This window comes from Myotis lucifugus, unplaced genomic scaffold, assembly GCF_000147115.1.
Source record: "Myotis lucifugus unplaced genomic scaffold, Myoluc2.0 scaffold_66, whole genome shotgun sequence".
NCBI classification, from domain to species: domain Eukaryota; kingdom Metazoa; phylum Chordata; class Mammalia; order Chiroptera; family Vespertilionidae; genus Myotis; species Myotis lucifugus.
The window spans coordinates 4,589,867-4,617,567 of record NW_005871114.1 but is presented as its reverse complement, the minus strand read 5'-3'; the positions used below and the strand labels follow the sequence as shown (position 1 = coordinate 4,617,567).

The 27,701-nt window shown below is 35.4% G+C and overlaps 1 protein-coding gene across 4 annotated transcripts in view; it reads left to right on the top strand.

Moving 5' to 3' along the window:
* The window catches only part of EXOC6 (exocyst complex component 6), a 107,116-nt gene that overhangs the window by 49,906 nt on the left and 29,509 nt on the right, over positions 1-27,701 (top strand). For all 4 annotated transcript variants that reach the window (XM_014456963.2, XM_023754910.1, XM_023754911.1 and 1 more), the window contains 3 exons: positions 53-232; positions 10,291-10,432; positions 24,749-24,822. In XM_014456963.2, the coding sequence (XP_014312449.1) occupies positions 53-232; positions 10,291-10,432; positions 24,749-24,822 (396 nt within the window). The remainder of the gene's footprint in view (positions 1-52; positions 233-10,290; positions 10,433-24,748; positions 24,823-27,701) is intronic.

Sequence of the window (27,701 nt, the reverse complement as noted above, 5' to 3'; positions counted from 1 at the left end):
TTATCTGTTTCTATAACCATTTCTTGTTGGTTGTTATTTTGTCCCCTGTCAGGATGCCCGACATGCAGCAGAAGGAGAAATATATACCAAACTTAATCAAAAAATTGATGAATTTGTTCAGCTTGCTGATTATGACTGGACAATGTCTGAGCCAGATGGAAGAGCTAGTGGTTATTTAATGGATCTTATTAATTTTTTGAGAAGCATCTTTCAAGTGTTTACTCATTTGCCTGTAAGTATAAATTTTTTTCAAAAAATTATAATTTTGCTTACTGAAGTATATTTTAGAATTCAATTTTAGTTTGATGTTTACTTGTTTAAGTCAACTTCCCAGCTATAATATATTTCCTCTTCCATTATTATAAATTACTTGTAAAGAATCCTAACTTACCCAGTTGTTTGAAGTTTTAATTTGTTTTACTTTTTAACCAAAATATCTATAACTCTCTTCCCATCAAAACCAAAATAAAACTGTGAAATTAGACTTAAATAGAAATAAACTCTAATAGAAGCAGTTTTCATAAAAGTCAATGTAATCAATGGCTTTTCCAGTTAGAAAAGGCCAAGAAATTATTGGATATTTTTAGGCCAGAGATTAAAAGTAAAATAGGAGCATTGTTCTATCCTGATATATAGTCATAGTTCATCTAAATCTTGAACAATCAATTGATGAAACATTACCCCCCAAAAAACATATAACAGGGACATTTAAATGTGAATAAGCTAAAACATTGGGTTCTTCAGCTGAGGAATACTAAGACCAAAGAGATAATTGTGGAATGAGCATGCTCTCTTTAGGTATATTCAAAAGTAATAGAACTGTTAAAATGTGAATGGAGTAGTGTTTGTACAAATAAAAGAATAAAAATAAAATAATAAAAAAATAGAAAAAAAGTATTGATCTTTTAATCTCATGATAAGATACAGCTGAATGCAAAAATAAAGTATTTAATTTGAAGCCTACCTAACTGCCTCCAACTGTTTCCCTTGTTTAAAATGGGGAGGAAAAAGTTATTCTCATCATCTTTTACTCTTGCCCTACCAGGAGTTGCTCCAAGGGCCCATTAGACTAGTTTAAGAAAGGTGTTACTAAAAAATATTTTAAAAGGATATCTTAAAAAAATGTATATGTATATCTATATATCTATATATCTATATATCTATATTGGTTTCAAAGAGGAAGGGAGAAAGATTGAAATATTAATAATGAAAGAGAATCATTGATGGGGGCCAAGCCTGCAACAGGTGCATGTACCCTGACTGGGAATCAAACCATGATCTCCTGGTTCATACCAGTAGATCGATGCTCAACCATTGAGCCACGCCAACTGGGCTAAAAGAATATCTTCAAAGAGATTATAATGGTGGGTCTGTGCTAAAGAACTTAGAGAAGCTTACTCAGGGATGATATATTTTTAACTGCTGTCCTTGAGTTAAAAAGGGGAACCTTTATATATATTTTATTTTTATATCAACTAATTTCTAAAAGTGTTCCTCATAAAATGCATTAAGTAATTGTTGAATTAATTTGAATTCATTTTGTCAGTGTAAATCTCCATGCTTCTAGCCAAAAGCAATCCTCAGGAATAAACAGATGCTCAATCAGTTGTTGGCTTACTGTCTTCTGACAGCTCCAGAGGCCTTTGTCTCTAATGTGTACCAGTTGCTCTCTGGAATTTTTAGATCATGCATAGCTGTTACCCTGGAACTTTCCTTCTCTACTCTCTGGGTTGAGAACTGTTTCCTGGATTCTTTGTGTTTTTATTATCTCACTGGTTGGTTTTGTTGAACTGCCTCAATAACTTCCTCCAAAGAGGGAAGTTCACTTTTTAAGTCCTTGCATATCCTAAAATACCTTCTTACACCCTCATGTTTGATTAATAGTTTAGCTGGTTAGTTTGTTGCAAATAGCAGTTGTTAGGCTCACATGTGTCTCATGATGTCTTGTCTGGCTTAAAGATATTGTAAGTATGAATCAAAGCTCAGTGCACACTTATCTTTGATTTTATATTCTACATAAGATTTCACAAATGTCACTTTATTTCTAACTAGAGGCCCAGTGCACGAAATTCGTACACTGGTAGGGTCCCTAGTGGCTGCCGGCTGGGGCCTCCCTTCCCCTGGCCAGCACCGCCCCCTAGTGAACTCCTGGAGGAACTCCCGGTCAAAGGGACAATTTGCATACTACACTTTTATTATATAGGATAGTTTGACTTAACTCAGCTATGAATAAATAAGTACGTGGACAGGGAAAAAAATAGTTATAGCTGGTTATATTATTCTAGGTTGAAGAGCTTTTACTCTGGTAATTTCCTTTATATTCCTCTATTGTGTTTGGCCTCCACATTTTAGGATCTGTTTTTGAATCCTTAACATTCTGAAGTGTGATAGGAACATGTGGGAGATAGCTTTTATTTCATTTACTTAGCTCTTCACTCAGTGGCCCCTTTCTCTAAAAAATTTTGTATCTTTTATAGAGTACAGGGAATCCCTTCTATTATTTTTAAGATAACTTTGTTCCCTCCATTTTTCTCTTCTCTCTTTCCCGAACTCTCATTAGTTAGATGTTAAAATTCCCAGATTGGTCCTCTATGTCTTTTATCCTTCTCTTCATTTCTTATTTATACTTCTTTGTTTTGAGAGATTTTCTCAATTTTATTTTTCAGTTCTTCTGTAGACTATATTATTAATTATACTTTTAATTTCCTAGGAATTACTTCTGTTTTTAAGGATTCTTTAATAGAATACTGTTTCTTTTTAAAAATAGATATATTATCTTTCAGATATCTTTGAGTATTAGAGGTTTCTTAGACATTTTCTGTTTCTTGAATTATTTCTGTTATGCTTAAATAGGTTTTGAAAATTTTATTTTGCTCATTTTCTTTTAGTAAGGAAGTCCTCAAGAGCTTATATGAGTTTACTCAGCTACTGTGTAAATACCCTATTTTTAAAAATACTAGTATATAGATTTTTATTGATTTTAGAGAGGAAGGGAGAGGGAGAGAGAGAGGGCTAGAAACATCAATGATGAGAGAGAATCATTAATCGGCTGCCTCCTGCATGCCCCACACTGGGGATCTAGCCCATAACCTGGGCATGTGCCCTGATCGGGAATCAAACCATGATCTCCTGGTTCATAGGTCGACACTCAATCACTGAGCCACACCAGCTGGGCAATACTCTATTTTTTTTAAATAGACTTTCCCCTTGAGTAGAAATCTGACTGGGAATTTTTAATATAAATTTTGGGGGCATTTTGCCTAGGGTGAGCAGGTGTGGAGCTAGCCATGGAGTTGTGGTCTCCTCTCTTTGGGACCTACTTCATGGATGTGCTACTGTGCAGTTTAGGAAGGTCCTGCATGTGACTCGATGCTTCATTCTTATTGTCTTGAAATTCTTAATAATTTTTAAGCAAGAAACCCACATTTTTACTTTGCACTGAATTCCACAAATTATGTCACTTTCCCTGCCTCTCTTTCCATTACCACCACACCATGCCTGGGAAATATAAATGGAAACATTAAAATGGTCTCTTCTGAGCCTATAAACTAAATATATGTATAGTATTTATGTACATATATACATACATACATACATATGCACACTTACAAATATCCTTTAACTTTACTTTTTAACAGCTATAGATTAAATAGACTAGATCCTTAGTGCAGGCTTTATAAGTAAAATACCATCTTGAACAGGAAGATTGAGTACCAAAAAGCAAACAAAAATGTACCATCTGGCAGTTTTTGGCCAGATGGTGACAAAGAATTCATGTTTAGAAAGTTACTTGAGTTTTTGCAGAGAGGAACAATACAGTTTTAGGAAAACAAATGGTATCTTCCCTTTAACCTGTGTTTCACAATAAACTCTGCATCCAGTCTGAGTTATTTTCCACCTCCCCCTGCATACCCATTTCACAGAGCATGTTAATCATATGTGTGCCTCTCACCAAATGAAGCCCTACTGGACTCTGGAGTCATCTTAAAAGTTTGAAACCTAAATATAAATCCTTGAATGACAAAGGCCTATTACTCTGTACTATCTCTATGTATAAAAGCCTAAGTGACCATTGCACCAGGTCGACTGGTTGCTGTGATGCGCACTGACCGCCAGGGGGCAGATGCTCAATGCAGAAGCTTCCCCCTGGTGGTCAGTGTGCTCCCACAGCCAACCTCCCTCGGCCAGCCAACCTCCCGCGGTCCCTCCCCTGGGACTAGATGAGACGGCCCAATCGGCCCTGTACCGGGCCTCTAGTATTTATATATATGGCTGTGTTTATAATATATCAGCTACAAACCTACATGTATTAAGATAGAGTCATTTGGCTTGGGTGACATTTGTCCATTTTACTAACGATGTGGAAACCACCTACATTATCTAACGTGGGAAGTTCTTTGCAAATTTTAAGTCATGCTTGGGTTGCAAAATAGTACATTTTAATGATGATATAACCTTGATACTCTGAGCTGGATTCTTAGGTAAAGAAATGAGGATGACTGTGCTATCACAAAGCTGTTGCTTTAATAATAGTTCCTGGAATGCTTCAGTTTTTCAACCTGAATTCTGTGGCTTGGCCATCTACTCAGTCACCACACGGGAAATTACATCTCCTCTCTACCTTCCCTTGCTTTTCTTATATTTGCGAGTGAGAGAAATTATAGGGCCTTCATATTTTTAACAATTCCTTACTGAAACAGATGCCTGACTCCCACTTTGCTGTTACCAAGTAGATTTAAGAGTTAGGACTAACCTCTGTCAGCTCTCAGTCAGCACAGACTAGCGTCCTCCTCCTGCTCCTCCTTGGCCACAGTGCATGCAGCTTTCACCATTCTATCTAGATTTCTGATAGTATCAGTAGCTGGAAGCAGAGGCATTTCTTCAAAACCTTGACCTCTTCTAGACTTTTACTGCTCTGCTTGTCCTTGCATTATCTTTCTGCCTATTAAAATTAGTTGGATGCTATCATGGGACTACCATGACAGCAACGATACTTGCAGAAAGCTAAGAATCTGGGAATTATGTGTCATCTAAGACCATGTTCAAAAGGTTGCTTAAAACAAAACAAAACAAAACAAAACAGAAAAAGGCCATCAAAGTTTGATGAGCCTTTGGTTGGGATAAGGAAATTTTAATTGAAATAAAAATATGCCATGTCCTGAGATTTTCCCAGTTTGTGGAATTTCCTAACTTTAGGATAGTAATTGCATTCTATGTAAGCTGTGTGTGTGTGTGTGTGTGTGTGTGTGTGTGTGTGTGTGTGTGTGTGTCCATGTCTCACTATGATTAGAATTTGTTAGGAGGAGAAAAGCTTAAGAAGAGAGAATTCATAATTGTGGGGATTGTGGTTAACTGATGTAACCAGTTCTTTTGGGGCTATAGCTATTTAGATAGGAACAGAATGAGAGCATGAGAGGAATATAGAAGTGCAAAAGAAGTATTTTGGAGAATTTTGGGGGTGTTAGAGTGAGTATATTTTGATAAGCCTATGAATGTTTTTGGCATAATTTCAAAAATCTGTCTTCAAGATGGTGTTAAAGTTATTATTAAAACTCACTAAAAGGAATTCATCTTGATATTTAAACCTTATAACTCATCCATTCTCTATTATTGGGAATCTGAGACATTTCAGTGTTATACAGAGTCTTCAGCCAGAAAATAGATCAAAACCTATCTTACTATATAGAGGAATTTTTGTGCATAGAGGAATTTTTGTGCATTTTTAAAATCATCATGGGGAAATTTTCATGTTTTAGACTAATGTTATAGGTATGTTTTTCCCCCCTGATTTAATAACATTTTTTCCATTAGAACAAAATGTAGTTTCATACAGTAAAACTTTAGATTAGCGGTTCTTATATAAAATAGAAGGAAGAATAATAGATTTCTTAAATTAATGTCTACTTTTTAATGAGGCATCTTTTTTCATATTTCATTTAAGAATTTGTTTCTAATTTTAGTGTTTACTCCACATTTGATGAAAGTCCTCACTCTTTCAGTCTGTGTTTTCAACGAACTGAAATAAATTGTGGCTCTTTGAGACTGATTCATTAAATCAGTCCTCTTTTGCCTTCCTTCTGAAAGACTATTTCACAATCTCATAACTAAATTTATATAGCAAACTGAGAGGCAGTGAGTTTGAATACTGTAGTATTTATTGCTTTAATTTAAATAACTTTGAAAATAATAACTTTAGACAGCCATACAAAATCAGAATTAATAAATTCATTTTCCCTTGTTAGATTTAATTTTCAAGTTGATCACAATTTGATTTCATTTTCTCACTATTTTCTGGCAAGAATTACATAACCTTTTAAAACAAAACCTGCTATCAATTTAAAGAATAATAAATACAGCAGAATATTTCCAAGTCTATATATTCTTTTTTACTTAAATAAAAAAGTAGTTTATTGTGCGAAGTTGACCTTTTATAGGGATATAAAGGAAAATGGGCTCTCTTGGGATCATTAAGGAAAGTAGAACAATACAGAATGGTTTGTGATTTCAAGAGCACGTTTTTATCTTAAATATACTTGAGAGAATGAAAGCAGTATTGAAAAGTGCTTTTAAATAATTACTGTTGAAATCAAACCTTTTTTATTAGATCTTTGAAATAAGAGAATGGTGAGACAGAAATGAAAGCTTCAATGAAAATTTAAGTGTGTCAAATTAGTTTTTAAGCATTCTACATTTCTCCTACTATTATATTGGAGTAGATCTATCAAAACATTACTTTGAAACTAAAACAGTTTGAGTCATAATTAATAAAATGTGTTGTATTGTTGTTATCATGTCATTTTATGATATTTCAAAGGAAACAGTATCTTTAGCCTAATCTATAATAGTAAATTATTTTGGAAATTTGGCTTGACATACAAGCAGATGTGTTTTCTTGACTCCTTTTAAACTGAGGGTTGGTGGTTTGTGGTTTATTGTTCCTGTGATTGGCATTAAAAGCCTTATTTCACAGCTTGCAGCAAGGGACTATTGGGTAAAGAGTGGCTGTGTTCCACAAACTAAATTCAAAAAGTGTCAATCAAGGTCTCACATAGGTTACTTAGAGAATGAGTTTTCTTACTGATTTCACCAAATGTCGCCTCATGCTGTCTTTGATTGGCACAGCCTGGCAGGGAGGATGGATGAATCTGTCACCGACTGGTTAATTGTGTTGCTGGTCTCAGTCTGACATCAGGTCTTTGACTCTTAAGTGGCTCAATACAAAACAAATTAGCAGATTGTAGTCATATTTCTCATTCTATATGCTTTGACTTTGTTGAATGCAGTCCATAAATCATATTGACTGACACACAAGTAAATGATGAAAGCTGCTTTTGAGACATGGATCTAGAAAGCAGCACTGTGAAGGTGCCATGGAAGGATGCATATGGTTGACCCTCTGGGAATTTCCTAGGAGCCAAATGTCTCTTTACCACAATTGTTCTTAAAAGAAAAGCTTTTGGGTAATGCAAAAAGGCTCTAATATGTCAGCAGATTCTCTTTTACAAGTTCCTTTGAAATATAAGAAGTTTGTCTAAGGGTGTTCTCTCTTTGCAAGTTGTTTTTCAGCAAAATGTTAGAGCTGGGTAAAAAAGTAGTTACCTTAAAAGTTGGCAGGTGTTTTTACTTATTTATTGAACTTTGTGTTGTTAAAGGGAAAGAAAATGTTAGTAATAGTTGCAATTAATTTTTCAGATGAGGGGAGCAGAAATTTCTAGGTACTTGAAATTTGTTAAATGTGCTATATTTTCTCAATCATTTCACTTAACTATTTTGGCTTTGTTTGTTATAATGTTAAAAACGAAAAACAGAGCATCTCTATTTCTAAAGGTAATTGTAAGACTATTTAAATTATTTTTGTCCTAGAATGATATGTTATTAAGAACATCAACAATAATAGCAATAATAGTGTTCAGAAAGGGATGTTTTGATTATATCAAAGTATGCTAAGGGCTACAGGCATCAGAAATGAATTGCTAAAGATATTTTTTGGGTGTGCAAAATATTTGGAAAATTAAAGTTTCCTATCTATATCTAAAAATAAGTATTAGATGAAATGTAAGAATTTTGTTTACCTTTTATAGTTAGGAAGTAGCCATTTTAAAAAATAATACATAATCTGTGAAAAAATTAAGAATCTGAGCCCTTGATATTAACTTCAATTTTGAGCTATGCAAAGAATGAATTTATTTCATTTAAGAACAATAAGTCTTTACTTAATATGCATAATTAAAGAAATTTAATATAGAATTTTATTAATGCATATGTCATTTAAACAAAGGCTAAATTCATGTGTGTGCATGTGTATGTTTGTGTTTTCATTACCTCTTTCCACTAGATTTATAGAATAGCCTGTACTTCTGTATTCTTACCATCATTTTTGGCCCCAGTACTATTGCTTTATAGTCATTTGTAGCATCTGAACTCATGTTAAATTTTAAAGATCACCTTAAAATAATACCACTTACATTGTGCAGTGTGTTTGGTTATGAGATGAATATAATAGTAATTTTGTCTTGGCAATTTATTAATCTGCTTTTGTAGTTAGTATATTATAATAGCAACATAAGTAGGACATGGAGCTGATTTAATAGAGAAGTACATTAAACTAAAATGCACGAATTGTTCCATTATGTCAAAATGACATTTCCATTAAGTATTCTTGAGCCTATTACATTGTAATTAAATTACATGACATTGATTTCTCCTTTTCTATTCCCCCCCCCCATTCATATTGATATTATTCTGCTTTGGGAATGGAGCTGCATGCCTCCCAGACTAATTCCTCTCAGGTTTGAGGGATCTGGAAGCATGCTGGGTTTTGCATTGTTTGTTACATTCCTTTTTGGCAGTTCATCAGTATCTGTCAAATATATTGTTTGCATCGGCTTTAATCCCTAAAGTTTTTGATTGAGAAATTGACATTCCATTTCAGATACACAGTTTTTCTCTGTGCATAATATCTACATGCTAAATACTCATTCATAAAAGTTGCTTGTTTCTCATCTGACTTTAAATGTGTAACTTGAACAAATGTAGTTCTAGTAAATATCACGAAGATATATTTATGTTATTTCTTTTCTGACACATCAACTCTATGTAAATATTTTTGTGTAAATATATTGTAGCATATATGTTTGGAAGATATTTTGTAGCTAAAGAGTTTTTGTGGTAAGTAGGAAAAATAATTAGTAAATATCAGTGGGTAAATATTAGTTAATGCAAATGAAGCAAAACATGGTACATCTTCCAAAAGTCATTATTTCCAACCATATTTATAGTCTTTGAATCTTATTTTGGGAATTGGTCCACCACCAAATCACATAAATGTAGGTTGAAGATAGCCATTTTAGGAGCAGTATTACACTAGAAAACTTTGAGTCTTTACATTATTTTAAGCTTCTAGTTGAAAAATAAAGCCTGTGTAAAGAAACAATTTGTACTAAAAGTGACATTGTATTGTGATTCAACTATGTAATCTAAAGGCTAAACATTTAAAATTATCATTTAAAAAATCATTTTGAGAAAATAGAGTCTTAATTAAAGCTATCAATTAAAGTTCATGTAGTGTTTTAGCAACTTATTTTAATAGAAACTTTTCTAATGCTATGTATATTTAGTGAAAGAAAACCACAAGTACTTGTAGTTTTACTTAACTACATATTTCTTAATTATCAGATGATTTAGAAACTTATTTTTAAACCTCAATGTGGATCTGTAGGTGATTTTGAAGTCATTGGTAGGCAAGCCTTTTATTTCCCGATAATTGAAACTATAGTACAAACTAATGTTGTGATTAGAACTTATGACAAAGTATATTTTTAACTTAGTTAAAATGATAATAACTTAAATTATACTGTTTATTAACTTCCTTTATTCTGGCATGGTTAATTACATAAAGAAGAGCTTAAAGAGCATGATATAAATAAAATGTCAATATAAGTTAATTTTATGTCATAACTATCATATTTTAATGTGTTTTAAAATACTTGAGACATTTCAAGAGATCTGAAATAATTTTTTACTTGTATTTTAATTTTCCTGTGTGGAATAAGAGTTTTAATGATATTTATGTCCTGAGAAGGATAAGTGAACAAGAATATTAATTTTAATTCCAATGCTAAAAGGCGTAGCCACTCCAAATGCAGAAATAGAAAGACCAGTAGTTGCTCTTGTACCCCAAAAAAGGGAACAAAAGAATGCCAGGTATATAATATTTCTGATACTTTATGCGATATTTCGGTTTGTTTCTTTATTTGCTTATTTTTTGGTTTGGATATTTGTTTTAAACAGGGGAAAGTTGCCCAGACCGCTTGCATGTCAGCCTGCCAGCATCTGTCAACATCCTTAATGCAGATGCTACTGGACAGTGAGTTAAAACAGATAAGCATGGGAGCCATTCAGCAATTTAACTTAGATGTCATACAATGTGAATGTAAGTACCTTGTTGGTTAAATCTCATGCATTTCTAGGAATCTACGTTTAAATTATATGAAACAAAGGGCCTATAGTAGGATAGTTCAGAAAGGAGGGATGAGGCCTGATTGAGCTAAACCTTCAGCAGCCTTAGAAGCAGCTTCCTTCCAGGAAGAGAAAACTCTTACAACTTCACTTTTAGGGTCGAGAGAGAGGCACTGGAATGGCAGTCCAAACAGGGATCATTGCAAAGATGATTCTGTTTCCCCCTTATTCCTTCTTCTGGTCATTCTTGCCAGGACTCTCCAAATGTTTGTCACAAATGAATAAAATTATTCTAAGTTTGCCATTCTTACTTTCCCTGTAAGTAACTTTTTAGATATTTGCTAGAAGTATGATCTTAGGACTCTATGTTCCAAATGAAGCTTCTTTTATATACCGAATGTTTTGTTCTCTTCCCCAAAGAATTTCTCAAGCCTTTACCATTGCCATTGTTTTCCACTTTGTTTTCTTTAGGTAATGAGGTTGGCATATTCCATAATCTAATGTTGACATTAGCCAGTCGGCTTCATAACCAGATATGCTATTTGGTTATTAGCCTTGCCATATATGCTTCTGGATGTGATAAAACCTACATTAAATTAAATGCAGGGAATGAGCATACAGAGCAGTGTTTAAGCAGCACTTTCAAATGAATGCTACACTGATTAAATGATGAAAATCCCTGGTTGACGGTTCAGTCAGGCACCATTGTTAATAAATTGAAAATCAGTGGGGCACAAGAAGGGTTAAAAACTACTTCTCTGAGACAAGGTTTGCAATAATATATTCTGTGTGAAAGACATCAAAAAATTAAATGTTAGCAGATTGCAACTGAAGCAAAAGTAACAGATTTTTTTTCAAACAAATATCAAATATTTGCGCATTCTTCTAGAAAAAGCCATAATTAATATTAAAAAGAAAAAGTATGTAAGCTCTTTGATCAAGATCAGTTGTTTATCTGTCACACACACACACACACACACACACACACATAAATTCAAAGATTTTAAAAACCTATTTTCTTAAAAGAGAGAGAGAGAGAGAGATCTTTATCAAAAAGCAAAAGAAAGATAGTCTTTCCCTAGGGAATAGGAGGGTTCATTTTCTTTTCTAAAAAACATTCATACTTTGCTGTAATTAGAAAACCTTTATGATATTTATTTTTCAAAATAAAACTATTATATTTACAAAATGATATTTATTTTGCACTTACAAAAAAACATTTTTTACAAGTTTCTAAGCTCAATGTCATTTTTATTATTCTATTCTACAAATGGTTTAAAACTGATTTCCTAAAGTTCATTAAAAGTTGTCCATGAGATTATTCCTGTATGACATTGCTCATATAAACATCTTATAGAAATACTGCTTGAGGCATTTTGTATTATTACATCTTTAATGTGGATTTGAATAATTAGGTGGTTGAACTGTTTATTGGCATTTGGTTGTATCTTCTCAATTAGATGTTTTTGTCCAAAAATGGAAATTATTGTTTGGCTAGGCAACTTTAGCTATCTAGATCTTTCTGTTCTCGTATCTCCCTCTGTGAAGGGCTAGTCTAACTATGTTTAGAGGAAGGCACATAAAAAAATCAATCTTTGCCTCTCTGTCCTGTCATAGGATAGTTTCTACCTTTTGTTACTTTGGGTGGAGTTACTGAAGGCTCCTTTTAAAATGCTTATGTTTTCTTAAAGGACTAATATCTCTCTCTCTCTCTCTCTCTCTCTCTCTCTCTCTCTCTCTCTCTCACACACACACACACACACACACACACACACACTCCTCTATCTACCTTGAAATCCTCTCTATCTACCTTGAAATCCTCTCTAAAATAACCCTACCAAGTAGTTGTCCAGATACTCTTTTTTCCCCCCCTAGATATTCTAACTACTCTCAGAAAATGAGTTTCCAGATACTATATTACTCTTACTATTTCTTACATTGAGCCGAAATCACTTTCTCTAAACTTCTCTTAATGGAACTAGTTCTACCTTAGGGCCAGAGTCACCATGAGTCCACATTCTGCCTTTGTGCAAATTAGAAAAGGAAAAAAGCCTCTAGAGTTTTCCCCTTTATATGAATTAGAAAAAGTTTACCCTTTTGCCTAACCAAGACACATGGCTTATCAAATGAATTGTGAGCTAGATTTCAGTCTTCCCTCTCCCCCTCCTCGCCGTAGCTGGGCAACCATGTGTAATAATCAGTCTGACCACTATCTGTGGCAGTTCTGTTTAGAGTAATACAGAAAAACACAAATCTTCATCCACAAGCCCATTATATGAAAACTTCTCCTATAGCCTTTTGAATCTTCTAAAAGCCAGAAATCAAGAATTCCTCTTACTGTTCTCATGTAATATGATTTTAGATACAAAGCTCTTTGAACAAATTTGTTTGACTACCTTCTGTTTAAAGTCTGATACCTAAAGTTGAATACATGAATACTCAGGTATGGGGGAACCAGTATAATATGAAATTGGACTATCAAATACATTGTTCCATATTCTGAACTTCATTAGTAGAGCCCAAACTGTTATCTTTTTTGTTTGCCAGAGCATACTCTCACATCATTCTAAAATCTCTGTATCTTTCTCTCTTTTTGTTATTGTTAAACTCTGTTTTTCTTATCCTATACTTGTATATTGCTTTTTGTTTTAGGATTTTAAGATTATCCTTATTAAATTTTATTTTAAGACTAGAGGCCTGTTGCACAAAGAGATTCGTGCAATAGGCCTTCCCTTCCCCTGGCTGCTGGCACCGGTTTTCCTCTGGCACCCGGGACCCAGGCCTTCACTCCGGCCGGAACCTTCAGCCTTCGTGGCTCCGGACGGAGCCTTCAGCCTTCGCTCCGCCGCTTTGCCCCTATGTATACAAATTAACCGCCATCTTTGTTGGGTTAATTTGCATACTCTCCTGATTGGCTGGTGAGCGTAGTGGAGGGATAGTTAATTTACATGTTTGTCTATTATTAGGTAAGATTTGTCCCATAACTAGCCAATTGAGATCTTTTTATATCACAATTTAATATAATCTGCAGGTTGTGCTCATGCTTTTTACATCTTTAAAGTCATTAGCTTAATGTTGAACGAACCTGAGTAGCCCTCAAAACATGGCCCCAGGAGCAGCATCAGCATCATCTGGGAACTTGTTAGAAAAGCAAATTCTCACCTGCCTGGTGTGGTTTAGTGGCTGAGCATCAACCCAGGAACCAAGAGGTCACTTGTTCGATTCCCAGTCAGGGCACATGCCTGAGATGCAGGCTGGATCCCCAGTAGAGGGACATGTAGGAGGCAGCTAATCAATGTCTTTCTCGCATCATTGATGTTTCTATCTCTCTGTCACTCTCCTTCCTCTCTCTCTAAAAATAAATAAAAACATATTTTAAAAAAAGAAATGCGCCAAAACCGGTTTGGCTCAGTGGATAGAGCGTCGGCCTGCGGACTGAAGGGTCCCAGGTTCGATTCCGGTCAAGGGCATGTACCTGGTTTGCGGGCACATCCCCAGTGGGAGATGTGCAGGAGGCAGCTGATCGATGTTTCTCTCCCATCGATGTTTCTAACTCTCTATCTCTCTCCCTTCCTCTCTGTAAAAAAAAAAAAAAAAAAAATTAAAAAAAGAAATGCAAATTCTGGGGCCCCACCTGCTGAATTGGGAATTCTGGGCACAGGACCCAGCAATTTGTCTTTGAATAGGTCCACCTTAATATGTGATTCTGATGCACAATGACGTGTGAGAACCATATTACATTCATATTGACTTAGATCCATTCTTCAGAATTTTATGGGTGCCTTAAGATTTTGTCAGCCATTTACTAATTCCCTAATTGAATATAACTAATAGTTTTGCTCAGTTATGAGCAACTTTGTCAGATACCTTTCTGGCAGATAGGGATAATGACCATTGAATTTTCCTCATCTACCAGTATAATTAGTCTTTCAAAGAAGAAAATTATACTACTCTATTTCATAAATCCATATTGACTCATAGTAATTACTTTCTTTTCAGGAGGCTTAGAAACCATTACTTAAAAGTCTGTGACTGGTTCTTGGGATTAACATAAAATCCTACTAGTCTGTTTTACACTAGCAAGAGATCCAGAGTTCAAGGAAGTCAGGTAGCATAGGGATCAGGAACTGGAGCCCATGAACCACCAAGATCCTGGGCAACTTCAGAAAGGTTTAAATCAAAGAATTTAAGCAATAGGAGGTGAGCATGAAATATAAGCATGAAGAATGACCTTGCCCTAGCCAGTTTGGCTCAGTGGATAGAGTGCTGGCCTGCAGACTGAAGGGTCTTGGGTTCGATTCCAGTAAAGGGCACATGCCTGGGTTGCGGGCTCAATCCCCAGTAGGGGGTGTGCAGGAAGCAGCTGATCAATGATTCTCTCTCATCATTGATGTTTCTATATCTCTCTCCCTTTCTGATATCAATAAAAATATATTTTAAAAAAGAATGACCTTTATTCTGAGTTATATTTCCTTGTATTTGGTTTGATCAAAAAGCAGAATATTTATCTTTCCATCCTCTTACTTTGTAAAAACATTGTACATATGTTTTTCAGGCCTCAGAATGTCAGTCCACAGGTAGAAACAAATAGCACCTCTAGGCTGAAGTTGTCATTTGTCTTTGGATCTTTTTAAAAATTTTTTTAACCCATACTAGGTCAAACTTGATAAAATGTCTGAGTTCAGGAATGTAGAATCATATGAAATTATATAGAACTTTAAAGTGCTTTCAAATCAGTCTTAACATAGTCTGAGCACATGTCAGGAAGTTGAGACCATGGTTTCAGTTGTGGCTCTGCCTATATTTGGGGCAAGTGGCTTTGGGTAAACCATTCAACAATATAGAGGCCTCAATTTTTCCTTGAAATATTGTATTTGGAATTGGTAATTTTCAAGATATATCCTCCTTCTAAGATTCAGATGCAGCAAAATTTAAGGCAAAGGAGAGTGTGGAGTCATACATTAATGAATTCCTTCATATATACTATGTGCTCGATGCTTAGGACCATTGCTGTTTAGGGTCCTAACCCTCTTGGGGATTAAGCCCAGTGGGGGGGGGCAGTCATTAAATAATTGAAGTAATAAATATAATGGTAAATTGTTAATTCTATAAAAGAAAAGTATTTGGTACTGTGAGAAAGTATAAGTAGCAGATATAATTTCGATAAAAAGTTGTATAGGTTGAAAATATTAAGTAGAATGAATACTTGTGGTTAACTTGACCATAAACATGATACTTTTATAATTATGTGGTTGGAGAAGTCAGGAACTTATCAAGGAACATATACTTTGGAATTGCAAGTATGTGTTCCAAATACTCTGAAAGTTTGATGCTATTACAGATTCTGTGTAAGTTCAAGAGAAATCACTTCCTAGATAGAGGAACATTTGCAAAGGTTGGCATGAAGATGATGTTCTAAATCTGTGTATGTGTTTTGTTTTATATTTATTAAACACCTGTTATGCATTGGGCCACAATATGGGTACCTTCCTTACAAATGCAACTGTATAGAGCAAGGGTGGGGAACCTTTATTCTGCCAAGGGCTATTTGGATATTTATAACATCATTCTGGGGCCATACAAAATTATCAACTTAAAAATTAGCCTGCTATATTTGGTCAAACATTTAACTAACTCACCCCTAATGCCTTGGCAGGACCAGACCAAATGATTTTGCAGGCCTATACAGCCTGAGGGCCAGAAGGTCCCCCCTGGTATAGAGGAAAAGATTAAAATGTCATCTTAAGTCCCTATAAAGGTATCTCAGAGACGCTTCGAATCACTAATAAAGTACAAAATATTTTCAAAGTATCAGGAATCAGAAAGATTGAAGTATCCAGGATAAGTCTAGAATGTACTTTTTCATGCATCCTACAGAAATACTTAAGTGAGCTAATCAGCTCCTAAGAGTTTAATATCTTAAATCCATGGGCATTAGAAGAGCTCCAGATTAAAGAGTACAGGCACCTGTTTCAGTGGAGAGTTATTGAGGAATTGATGAATCTCTAGGTGTGAAGCCTTGGTCTTTATTCATTTTGGATAAAGTCTTAATCCACCTCAAAAAAAAAGATAAAGTTTGTTTATAGATTTTTTTGTGTGTGGCAATAGCCACTGGGCCTCTAATTCTAGCCTTGAAAAAGATTCATGTCCCAAACAAAAATAAAGATTCATGTCCCCAGGAAAAATCATGTGAATGACATAAGAAGAAATTTAAATGCCTTTTAAAAATTGATTTGAGAGAGAGCGATTGATTTGTTGCTCCACTTATGCATTCATTGGTTGTTTCTAGCATGTGCCCTGACTAGAGTTCAAATCCACAACCTTGGTGTATCGGGACGGTGCTCTAACCAACTGAGCTACCTGGCCTGGGCCTAAATGTCTTTTTTAAAATTATTATTATAATTTCATTGATTTCAGAGAGGAAGGGAGAGAGGAAAAGAGTTAGAAACATCAATGATGAGAGAGAATCATTGATTGGCTGCCTCCTGCATGCCCCCTACTGGGGATTGAGCCCGCAACCCAGGCATGTGCCCTTGACCAGAATCGAACCTGAAACCCTTCAGTCCACAGGCTGATGCTCTATCCCAGTGATGGCGAACCTATGACACGTGTGTCAGAGGTGACACGCGAACTCATTTTTTTGGTTGATTTTTCTTTGTTAAATGGCATTTAAATATATAAAATAAATATCAAAAATATAAGTCTTTGTTTTACTATGGTTGCAAATATCAAAAAATTTCGATATGTGACACGGCACCAGAGTTAAGTTAGGGTTTTTCAAAATGCTGACATGCTGAGCTCAAAAGGTTCGCCATCACTGCTCTATCCACTGAGCAAAACAAGCTAGGGCCTAAATGTCTTTTTTAAAAGTAAGTTGGAGTTGGCTGCTTACTTTCCGTATTATACTTTTTGGCTATCTGAATTTATTCCTGGTTTTAATGGCATTTAAGGTATCAGATTGAAGCTACTTTGCCCATGTTTATCTCCAAGAAAGGAGAGGACTAGGTACGACTTTATATGAAAGTAGGGTGATGAATATAGAGGGGCAGTTGATCCGAGAGGCTTGCATCCCACTGCTGCCAACACATGTAACAGAATGTAAGTCTAAGAACTAAGAATTTTAACTCTAAGACCCTTGCTTAATTCCCAGCATAAGTTCTTCATCATCAGAAAGACCACTAGATGGTGCTCTTAGTCACCCATTGTAATGACACATCCGGTAAACATAAGATACTTTCCTTGCCTAGCCAAAATCTGAGTTCTAACTAGCTGCTTTAAGTCTTAAGATCTAGCAAGAAAGAATGATCAGAAATCTGTTAAGTATGCAGACTATTTGGCATTTATATTCAGTCATTTATTTAATTATAAAATTATTCCATTTTGTATGCTCCTACCTTGTCGTCCACAAGAAGTCTTAAGACTTTAGTTTAGCCATCTCACCCTCCCTTTCAGTCTTTTGTCAATCTTTTTTTTACTTTATGGACACTCTTTCTTTCCCTTTCCCCACCCCAGACAATTCTTCCCACCCTGTGTAGATGTTTTCCAAATAATACACATTCTTTAGCTTACAGTAAAGATAACTATCTGCCTAGGATAAAATTGTCCAAGGACTTCTTCCCTCTGCATTTAATTTTTGGAAAAGTTTTATATTTTCATGCCAGGATAAGTACTTACACAGTTGGACTTCTTAGCAATCTTTGTTCCCCGCATACTAAACCCTGTACATCTGTATATAGCTCCTGAGGGCACAAAGTAGCCTCAAGCTGATACCATTTTCCTACTTAATGGGGGGAGGGAGGGAGATTGTTATTATACAAATAACTCATGTTTTTGCCCACAGGTATTCTTTATTTATTCTCTTAAAGTTCTTAGAATGCCAGTTTGGAAGACATTTTTTGATCATTACAATCACAGTTCATACATATATGTTATTTTTCATTTCCATTTTCATCTAAATTAATTCAGACTTGTCTTCTTCCCAGTTAGGCTGATATAGCAAGGTCTATTGCTACAAAAGACCTCTCAGTAAGATCTGACATCTCGCTCTCTAGTCTTTCTTTTAGAGTATTTTTAAAGTTAGAATCAGTTATTAAGTTCTATATTCTAGCAGAAAATAAGAAATGAATACGTTATGAAGTTAATTTATTTTTTATAAGAAAATTATCAAATTTGAGACATTAAGAGAAAAAAACCCTAAAGATTTAGATGAGCTTAGAAAAAATAAAAAAAGACAAACCTCCCAAACTTTAGAAAGCTTAAAAACTTTTAAAGTATTTTATTGGAAGACCAGGATCAATGTGTTTCAAAAAAATATTCTTAATGGCATGGCTAAGTGACAAAGACAGAGATATCAAGAGAGGGAAGGCTTATTAAATGAAGATAATGAAAGATAATGAAGGGAAGAGAACAAAGAAACCCCAAAATACGACAGGTATACAAAACGAGAATCTGAATGAACCAAGAAGGAATCTGAAGACAGTACTCAGAGTGATTCTAAAAAATTATTATTCAATTTTTTAAAACTTTGAAAGTTGAGATATATCATCAGAATTAATGGATCTATTAGACAATATTAGTAGAAATGAATTATTTGTATTATTATTAATTTGCTCAATACATTTATTGAATATTTTCTGTACACTGAGCAGGGGGTGGATATAAAGGTAAAAGAAATTATCTCTAATTTTTCCACAAGCTTCTTGTTTAGTAGAAGAACTCACAGTCTAGGTTTCTTTTTTTTTTTTTTTAAGATATTTTTATTGATTTCAGAGAGGAAGGGAGAGGGAGAGAGAGATAGAAACACCAATGATGAGAGAGAATCATCGGTCGGCTGCCTCTTGCACGCCCCACACTAGGGATCGAGCCTGCAACCTGGGCATGTGCCCTGAGCGGGAACCAAACCGTGACCTTCTAGTTCAGTGCTTCTCAACCTTCCTAATGCCGCGACCCTTTAATACAGTTCCTCATGTTGTGGTGACCCCCAACCATAAAATTATTTTCGTTGCTGCCCAGCCGGGTGTAGCTCAGCAGTTGAGCGTCGACCCAGGAACCAAGAGGTCGCCGGTTTGATTCCTGGTCAGGGCATATGCCCAGGTTGCGGGCTTGATCCCCAGTGGGGAGCATGCAGGAGGCAGCCAATCAATGATTCTCTCTCATCATTGATGTTTCTATCTCTCTTTCCCTCTCCCTTCCTCTCTGACATCAATAAAAATATATTTAAAAAAATTATTTTCGTTGCTACTTCATAACTGTAATTTTGCTATTGTTATGAATCGTAATGTAAATATCTGATATGCAGGCTGTATTTTCATTGTTACAAATTGAACATAATTAAAGCATAGTGATTAATCACAAAAACAATATGTAATTATATATGTGTTTTCCGATGGTCTTAGGCGACCCCTGTGAAAGGGTCGTTCGACCCCCAAAGGGGTCATGACCCACAGGTTGAGAACCGCTGTTCTAATTCTTAGGTTGATGCTCAATCATTGAGCCATGCCAGCCGGGCGTCACAGTTTAGTTTTTTTTGAAGAAAACATCAGGAGTGTTCTCACCTACCATCAATTATTTTGAAATAAATATACTAAATATGCACAGAATGTCCTAGATTTACTCTGTCCAATAGCCATATGTACCTATTAAATTTAAATTAATTAAATAAAGCTACAAATTCAGTTCAGCACAGATATAGAACCATTATTACAGAAAGTTCTCTTGGACAGTGTCATTCTAGATGTAATCAACAAGCCAGATGTGTGTATCAATTTCCAGGACAGGATGGCACCCCCTTAGAATTCATTTGTTTATTCAGTTTTTCTTCATTCATTTAAGAAATTCTCATTGACCACCATTACTATTAGGCATTGGGCTAGGTAACAGAGATGTAAAAGTGGAAGTACATTCCCTACCCTAGGTGAGTTTATGGTCTGGTACTAGACCCAGATAGATAAACAAGTATAAGATAACAGAATGGGTGGTGTAGTTAGGCAGTGTACAGGAAGTTGCGGTGAAGGCACAGTGGAGGGATCTAACCCAGCCTGCAGGGTACTGGAAGTCTTCCATAGAATATGATGCTTGAATGGAAGGATAAGTAAAAGTTGTTCCATGGAAAAGAAGCAGAAGTATTGAAGGTAATGTGGAAAGAGACTGTGGCATATGTAAGGAAATGCAGGTAGTTTGGTATGGAGTTTAAGGTGCCCCTAGGGCAGTGGTAAAAGATGAGGCTGGGGAACAGGTAAAGGCCAGAGTATAAAGGATCTTCATTGTCTTATTTTGTTGTGAAGATGATGGGGAACCACTGAAAGATGTTAAGCTCTGAAGTGGCACAAATCACGTTTACATCTTAAACAAGTCAAACTAGGAAAAGTGGATGGAGAGATCGCACACAAGAAAAAAGAGACAAGATCGAAGTATGTTTTAGTAATCCAAGCAAGAAATGAGGATAGTTTGAGTAAGGTAGACACAGATTCAGACTCAAGACATTTTAAAGGGTAGAAGCAACAAGATTGATTGCCTGCATTGGAAAGAAAAAAATATGAAGCTGTTGATAAATTGAATAGCATATGTCCTCTGTGCCAGATGATTATCTAACTGCTCAATAGCCTCCCATGAGAGAGAGAGAGAGAGAGAGAGAGAGAGAGAGAAAGCCTGAAAGCTATCATCAAGCGAGGGTAACTGAGGGAGGTATTTCAAAGGGGATGTCTTTTCTAGCTGCAAGAGCTTATGCCCTGTTCACTAAAATAAGTTATTGTGATGATCAAAGCAGATTGTGTGTGAGAAGTGCTTTGTAAACTTAAAGTGCTATATAAATTTATAGTACTTATAATTTGGATACTAAGCTCTTTGGTTTAATGCCAAGCAATAGGGCTTAAACTATAGTATCTTAAACAGGAACTGAGGGAGGAGAAAAATGACATTATTTTCAGCGTAGAAAAATTTAGGGAGAATAAGTATGTAATAATTGCAAATATAATAGAAATTAAGCTGATTTTTACGCCTGCTAGATAAAGTAAGTCTCCCTGCATTATAGGAAGTCCTTATTTTTGTGTGAATTGTGTATGTATATGTGGTGACAGTAGAGGCTGAGGTAACATTTACAGTCTTGGTTGGAAACCACTAGGGATTCATAGTTAAACTAGAGGCCCAGTGCACGAATTCGTGCACAGGTAGGGTCCCAAGGGGGGGGGGGGGTCAGGATGTGATCAGACCTCTGGGTGGGCGTTGGGACGCCCTTGCCAGCCCAGGATCCAGATCCGTCCCTCTGATGTTTGCGCCGGTTGTCAAGATCCACCTAGCAGCCACTTTTATATCCTTTCTTCTGCAGTGTGTGAGGCTGACTTCCAGGAGGCTGGTGACACTGTCGGGATTGTGCTGGTGGTGCTGGTCCGTCAGTGCCTGGCCCGTTCTCCAGAGATTGAACCTATAGGACTATTGAGGGAATGGCTGCCACCGGGCTGGTGGGCCGCCAGGACAGGTCTGTCAGCTGAGTGGTGCTCCCACTGTGGGAGCGCACTGACCACCAGGGGACAGCTCCTGGGTTGAGCATCTGCCCCCTGGTGGTCAGCCCATGTCATAGCGACCGGTTGTTCTGGTTGTTCCGACCGTTCCAGTCATTCTGGTCGTTCCGGTCGTTCAGTCACTTAGGCTTTTATATATAGCCTAGGCATATGGCCAGAAAAGCCAAGAATATGCTGAATGGTCCTAAGAAAGGGTTTTTTAAATTAAAAAAACACCTTTACTTTTAATAGGCTGTTATAATTTTGCTTATTGCTTTTTGGGTTTTTTTGTGTGTGTTTTTTTGTGTGTTTTTTTCATTAAAATCTGATGGTACTAGAGAAAGGCAACTCAGTTATCTGGGACATGGTAGGGAGTAATAGGATTGCCACAGTATGAAATTATGCCACTTTTCTTTGTATGAAAAAACAGTGATATGAGTAAATTATATTAAATAATGAAAAGTGTGGCTAGATTTGCTCAATACATCTTAGTTTTCTGGAAATAGGGGCCCTGAGAAAGGTGAGTGCAGTTACTTATCTAATGGGCATAACTACTTAGAACCTAGCAGAGAACCAAGAAGTAATGGCGGGAGGTGGAAATGGTGTACCTCTGAGTAACCAAAAGGTTACTTATACTCAAAAGGTACATATTGTATCCTCAAAGGCATATATAAAACCCATTCACCTTACTTGTGGGAGGGGTCCTTGCCCAGACTGTATTTGCTCTTACTTTAGACAACAGCTCAAGAATATTAAAGGCAGCATATTAATAAGAGATGAATGAGAGAACAAGGAGTAAGAATTTATGTTAAAACTGCAAGAGAAAAGGAAGAAAAATTTAAAAATCTATACACAACTCAACACAGCATTCTGAGTTGTTTAATGTAATAGAAAACAGTTCTTAATACCATTGCAACCCTGGAAATGTATTCTATAGAATAAAAAGTGTTCTTTTTTCTTTTTTTTCTTTTTAGCTTTCTATATGTGTGTTGTTGTTTTTTAATCCTCACCAGAGGATATGATTCCTTTGATTCAAGAGAGAGAGAGAGAGAGAGAGAGAGAGAGAGACAGACAGACAGACAGACAGACATCAATCGGTTACACCCTGGCTGGGGATCAAACCTGAAACCTTCTGGTATACAGGACTATGCTCCAATTAACTGAGCCACTTGGCCAGGTCCCTATAGGTGTTTTTTTTTTAATTGAGGTATACTTGACATACATTATATTAATTTCAGGATGATTTGATATTTGTATATATATATATTTTTTTAATGGTGATCCAGATAATTAAGAAAAGTTCAAATAATATTTAGTATACTCCAAAAAAGGGAAGTATTATGTTACAGTTTAAAATTTTATAAAATATGCTTAAGATTAAAAAAAGAATTTTGATGCTTAAATGAAAAATTATTATCTTAAAAACAACAGCAACAAAAACATTTTGAATTCTTCATGCCTTAAAAATGCCAGATAAATCAAGCTGTGCTAAGCTTTCATATATTTACTAGAGGCCCAGTGCACCGATTTGTGCACCGGTGGGGTCCCTTGGCCTGGCCTGCACCTTCTTGCAATACGGGACCCCTTGGGTGATGTCAGACTGCCGGTTTCAGCCTGATCCCTGCAGGCTAGGCCGAGGGACCCCATCGGTGCACGGGGCCTCTAGTATGCATATAAGATCTTTGGTTAAACTCTTCTCGCCCTCCTCCCTCCTCCCTTCCCTCTGAGATTCATCAGTCCGTTCCATGTTTCCATGCTTTTGCGTTGAGTGTCTGCCCCCTGGTGGTCAGTGCATGTCATAGCTAACGGTCGAACAGGCTTTTATATATATAGATTATTTTTAATTGTTGATTTATTTTTGTTATTCCAAAAATGACATAGGCTGAAAATTTAAATAATTTCTCAAACACTGGCTGAGATAAATTCACAAATGGAAAATCTATAATGTTCTCTAAGAAAACCCAGATATTAATGGGTAGGGAGAATGGTTGCAAGCAGTCTTAGTCTTATCAGAGAAGCTTGAGTATAAAACGATAGGGTCTTTTTTATGAGCCAAGTCTTTTGTCTTCAAAATTACTGGCATTGGGCTTATCTTCAACTTAACTAAGCAAGCTATGTATTACAGTTTTTTTTAATACCAAAAAAAGGTGGGAAAAAATCTTTTGAAATATAGTTGCAATCTTTTGTTAATATATCTTTTAATTCTTAAAAAGGTATGATGCCTTTATGGAAAAAATATTAAAAGATCAGAACAAACATTCCTGCGTCATCCCCATTTTGCTCCTTAGAACATTTTACCTGTTGTCTGTCTACATGTAAAGCTGACTTCTTGCATGTCTGCCTGTTAATGCTGTTAGTTAGAGGTAGGATTTTTATGGAGCATATTCTGTAACAAAGCAGATGCTTGAAATATGCTGACAGCTGTGGAATTGGTATAGTTTCAAAATGCTTCTATAATCGTTCACCTAAGGCTAAAAAGAGTCAGAAAACTTCTCTTGATTGAAGTATATTACTACCTTGTACTTCATGTAGAATAACCCTTCTAAATTTATTGTAATTAAGGATTATAGTGATTAAATGGTAGATTAGAAGTTTAAAATTATTAAAATATTTGTGGTAATGGGTGTGGTGAATGCTCTCAGTAGTGGAAATTGAAGGTTATAAATAGTCTTCATTTGAAATGGCTATGTGTAAATATTATAATACATTTATAATGAGTAGAAATTAATTTAGCGGTTAGAAACCCTTGTATATTTTGCAATCTTGTTTTTCTTCTTTTTTTATTTTTTAAATAGTGTTTGCCAGCTCTGAGCCGGTGCCAGGATTCCAGGGGGATACCCTGCAGCTAGCATTCATTGACCTCAGACAAGTAAGATGTAATAATGTCCTTCTCATTTATTGCCTTTCCCCCCCTTTTTAATGCTATAGGAATGCTTGTTTGTCTTGAAACAACCTGTCTTTAGAAGAGTGCTTCTTTGATAACTATGTATTTGGCCCTTCTTTCTAAACCAGTATTCATTCAGTGTCTCAACTTCACGGAGAATTCTCTTGGGTGATTATTTAACATAATCATTACCCACTAAGCACATGACTAAAGAACAATTTTATACTTTGATTTAGTGACACTTGAATTTTAAGTTATTTCTTAATTATGTCATGATAACATGTGAAAATTGGTGTGTAGAACATTAGTGTCAGGACCCAAATTAAAGGTAAATTATTACATTCTATGTAGGAGCCTCTTGCTTAAAATTTTGTCAGTGGGAAAGAATGCTATTTTCATAAATTTTTTGTATGCCTCTAAAAAGAAGGTTAAAATTAAAAAGGTAATTATATATTTATATAATTCTTTCTAGTACATAATTCAAAGTATAGTAACAAATATGATAATTTTTACTTCTATTCATTTTACTACTCTTGAACACCTCTACTCTATTGTCATTTTCTTTATTTTCTTCCTATTACTCTTTTTTCGTTTCCCCCCAAACTTTTTTTCTTGTTACTTTCTTCTTCTTTCCTCCTCCTCCTTTTTCTTTCTTAATCCTAGGATTAAGGAGTTTAATAAAGCTGGGAGGCACAAGAGTGTGGAGGAGGGTGGACCCAAGTGAGAGGGCTCAGGAGAATTGACAATAGGCATGACTGCTGCCCTTGGCAAGAAGAACCAAGTGGAGATGCAGTTAAAACAAAGACGCTGTGCTCTTGGTCTGTTTATGGTCCCATCCCCTTTGGGGAATGGAGATGACAAGAAGGGGCTCCACCACTGGTACGAGTAGATGCTACCCCAGTGATGTTTAGAGCAGGGCCAACTTGAGTAGTTAAGGAGCTCTGATTTAAGGAAGTGTTTAAGAGTAGAGCTGTTTTTGCTCTAATTCCAAACCAGTGTTCAATAAGTATTTATGAACTATTATGTACTGGTTATTTGGAGAGGGGAGATGTGGTTGAAATAGACACAAAGGTAATATAAGACACGGTTTCATTTTATGGAGCTTTAAAATTCTTTGGAGAAGCAAAACTCCCACGAACTAGTTAGGAATACTTATAAGACAGTGAGTCTTATAGAAATAAATGGTATAGCTTCAGTTCTGGTTTAGAAGGAAAGCGAAGAAGCCATTCCTGTCTCTCTATTGTGTTTGTAAAGCCTGAACATATAAAATATATTCGTATTTATTTCTGTTTGCAATCAATGCTCATGTATTATGCCAAACAAAGAGTACTTTGGATGACCTAGATCTATATGTGATTAGCCTTACTAATAGGAGAAGATAGTAGAAAATGAAGAAGGTGAACTCTGAATTTCCACAACAGTTTACCAGAATATGTTCTTTCTGTTAAAGGTAGATCCATTTCCTGTAGAAGGAGTTCTCTCTGTTATAGTCCTATTGCTCTGAACAAGCTGCTGATCTAATATAGGAAACTGAGTCCTTTTGCAAGTTGGAAATAGGTTTAGTTGTATATTCATTTCCCAGTTAGGTTATGGACACTTACTGGGGTACGCTTCCCTATTGCTAGAACATGAAATGTCCCTCAATGCTGAGTATGTGATTTGGAGATAGCTCCCATTACATACAAATAATCTGTTCACAGAAACTTGACATTTATTTTGTGATATTTTCTCAGTTTTATATGAATTTGTATGGAGTTAACTAGTTTATAATCTCACTGTAAGATTGTGAATAGGACCGCACATTTATTGAACTAGTTGATAAAGCTTCTATTCCTTGATTTGTCCAGATAAGTGGTTGGTTTAATGCAGATTAAAACTCTGATCCCAGGTACTTTTTTCCTTCAAAGACAATCATCACTTGACAGCAAGGCTTCTTTACAAGCATATAGCTCCCTAGGGAATTATTATTAAGGCATACTTATAAATATTAATAAACATCTCAAGTCTTTTTGGCTGAATTTACTCTTCAAGTATGTGCACTTAGAGGCATTAAGTCCTGGTTGACTTTTCCTCATCAATGTAATTTCTTTAAGAGACTTTTAAGTGAATTAAAAAATCTATTATGAAACATTTAGAATTCTGAAGTCTATTGTGACACATGTAGAACTTTTAAAAGATTTATATAGAAATAGCTAATATAAAACACAATTTTATATTAGTAATTATAATTAGTAGTTAATATGCAATGGAAGTGACTAGTGGATAGAAAATTTTGATGAGCTAATTTTTTGTGTTGATTTTTCTATTTTTAAAAGGGGCTTAAATTATTTCCCCTATTAATGTTAAAATGTAACCATACTCTATTCTTATTCTTTTGTATTCTAAAACAAGAGGATGCAGTTAAGTCTTGTCTTTAGCTGCTAGACCACTATGACATAACTTGAATTTTGTGGTTTCAGAGGTCTGAATTTAATAACTTGGTAAGGAAAGTCATGTTTCACCTATACTATTTGTTTTTCAAATTAATTTATAAACAGTTAAGTGGTGAAATGTCAAGTATGGGAATTGGCCAAAAATAAAGTTAGTCTTAAAAACTAAAGTCTTATATGAGGGGATACAAGCTTTTGTATCAGATGTCAGTGATTATTTAACTAAGGATGCCTTCAAGTTTCAATAGTGTTACATTCCTGACTTCATAAAGATATTTCATAGCATATTATTTTAACACTTTTATATGAAGTAGCTTATCACCAAACATAAAGAGGGTGTTAACACTTTTATTTACATTTCAGTTGAGTTTCTACACTTTTCCTTTTTTTCCCTAGTCTGTGATCCATTTCTGTCTTAATAGGGTGGCTGACAGT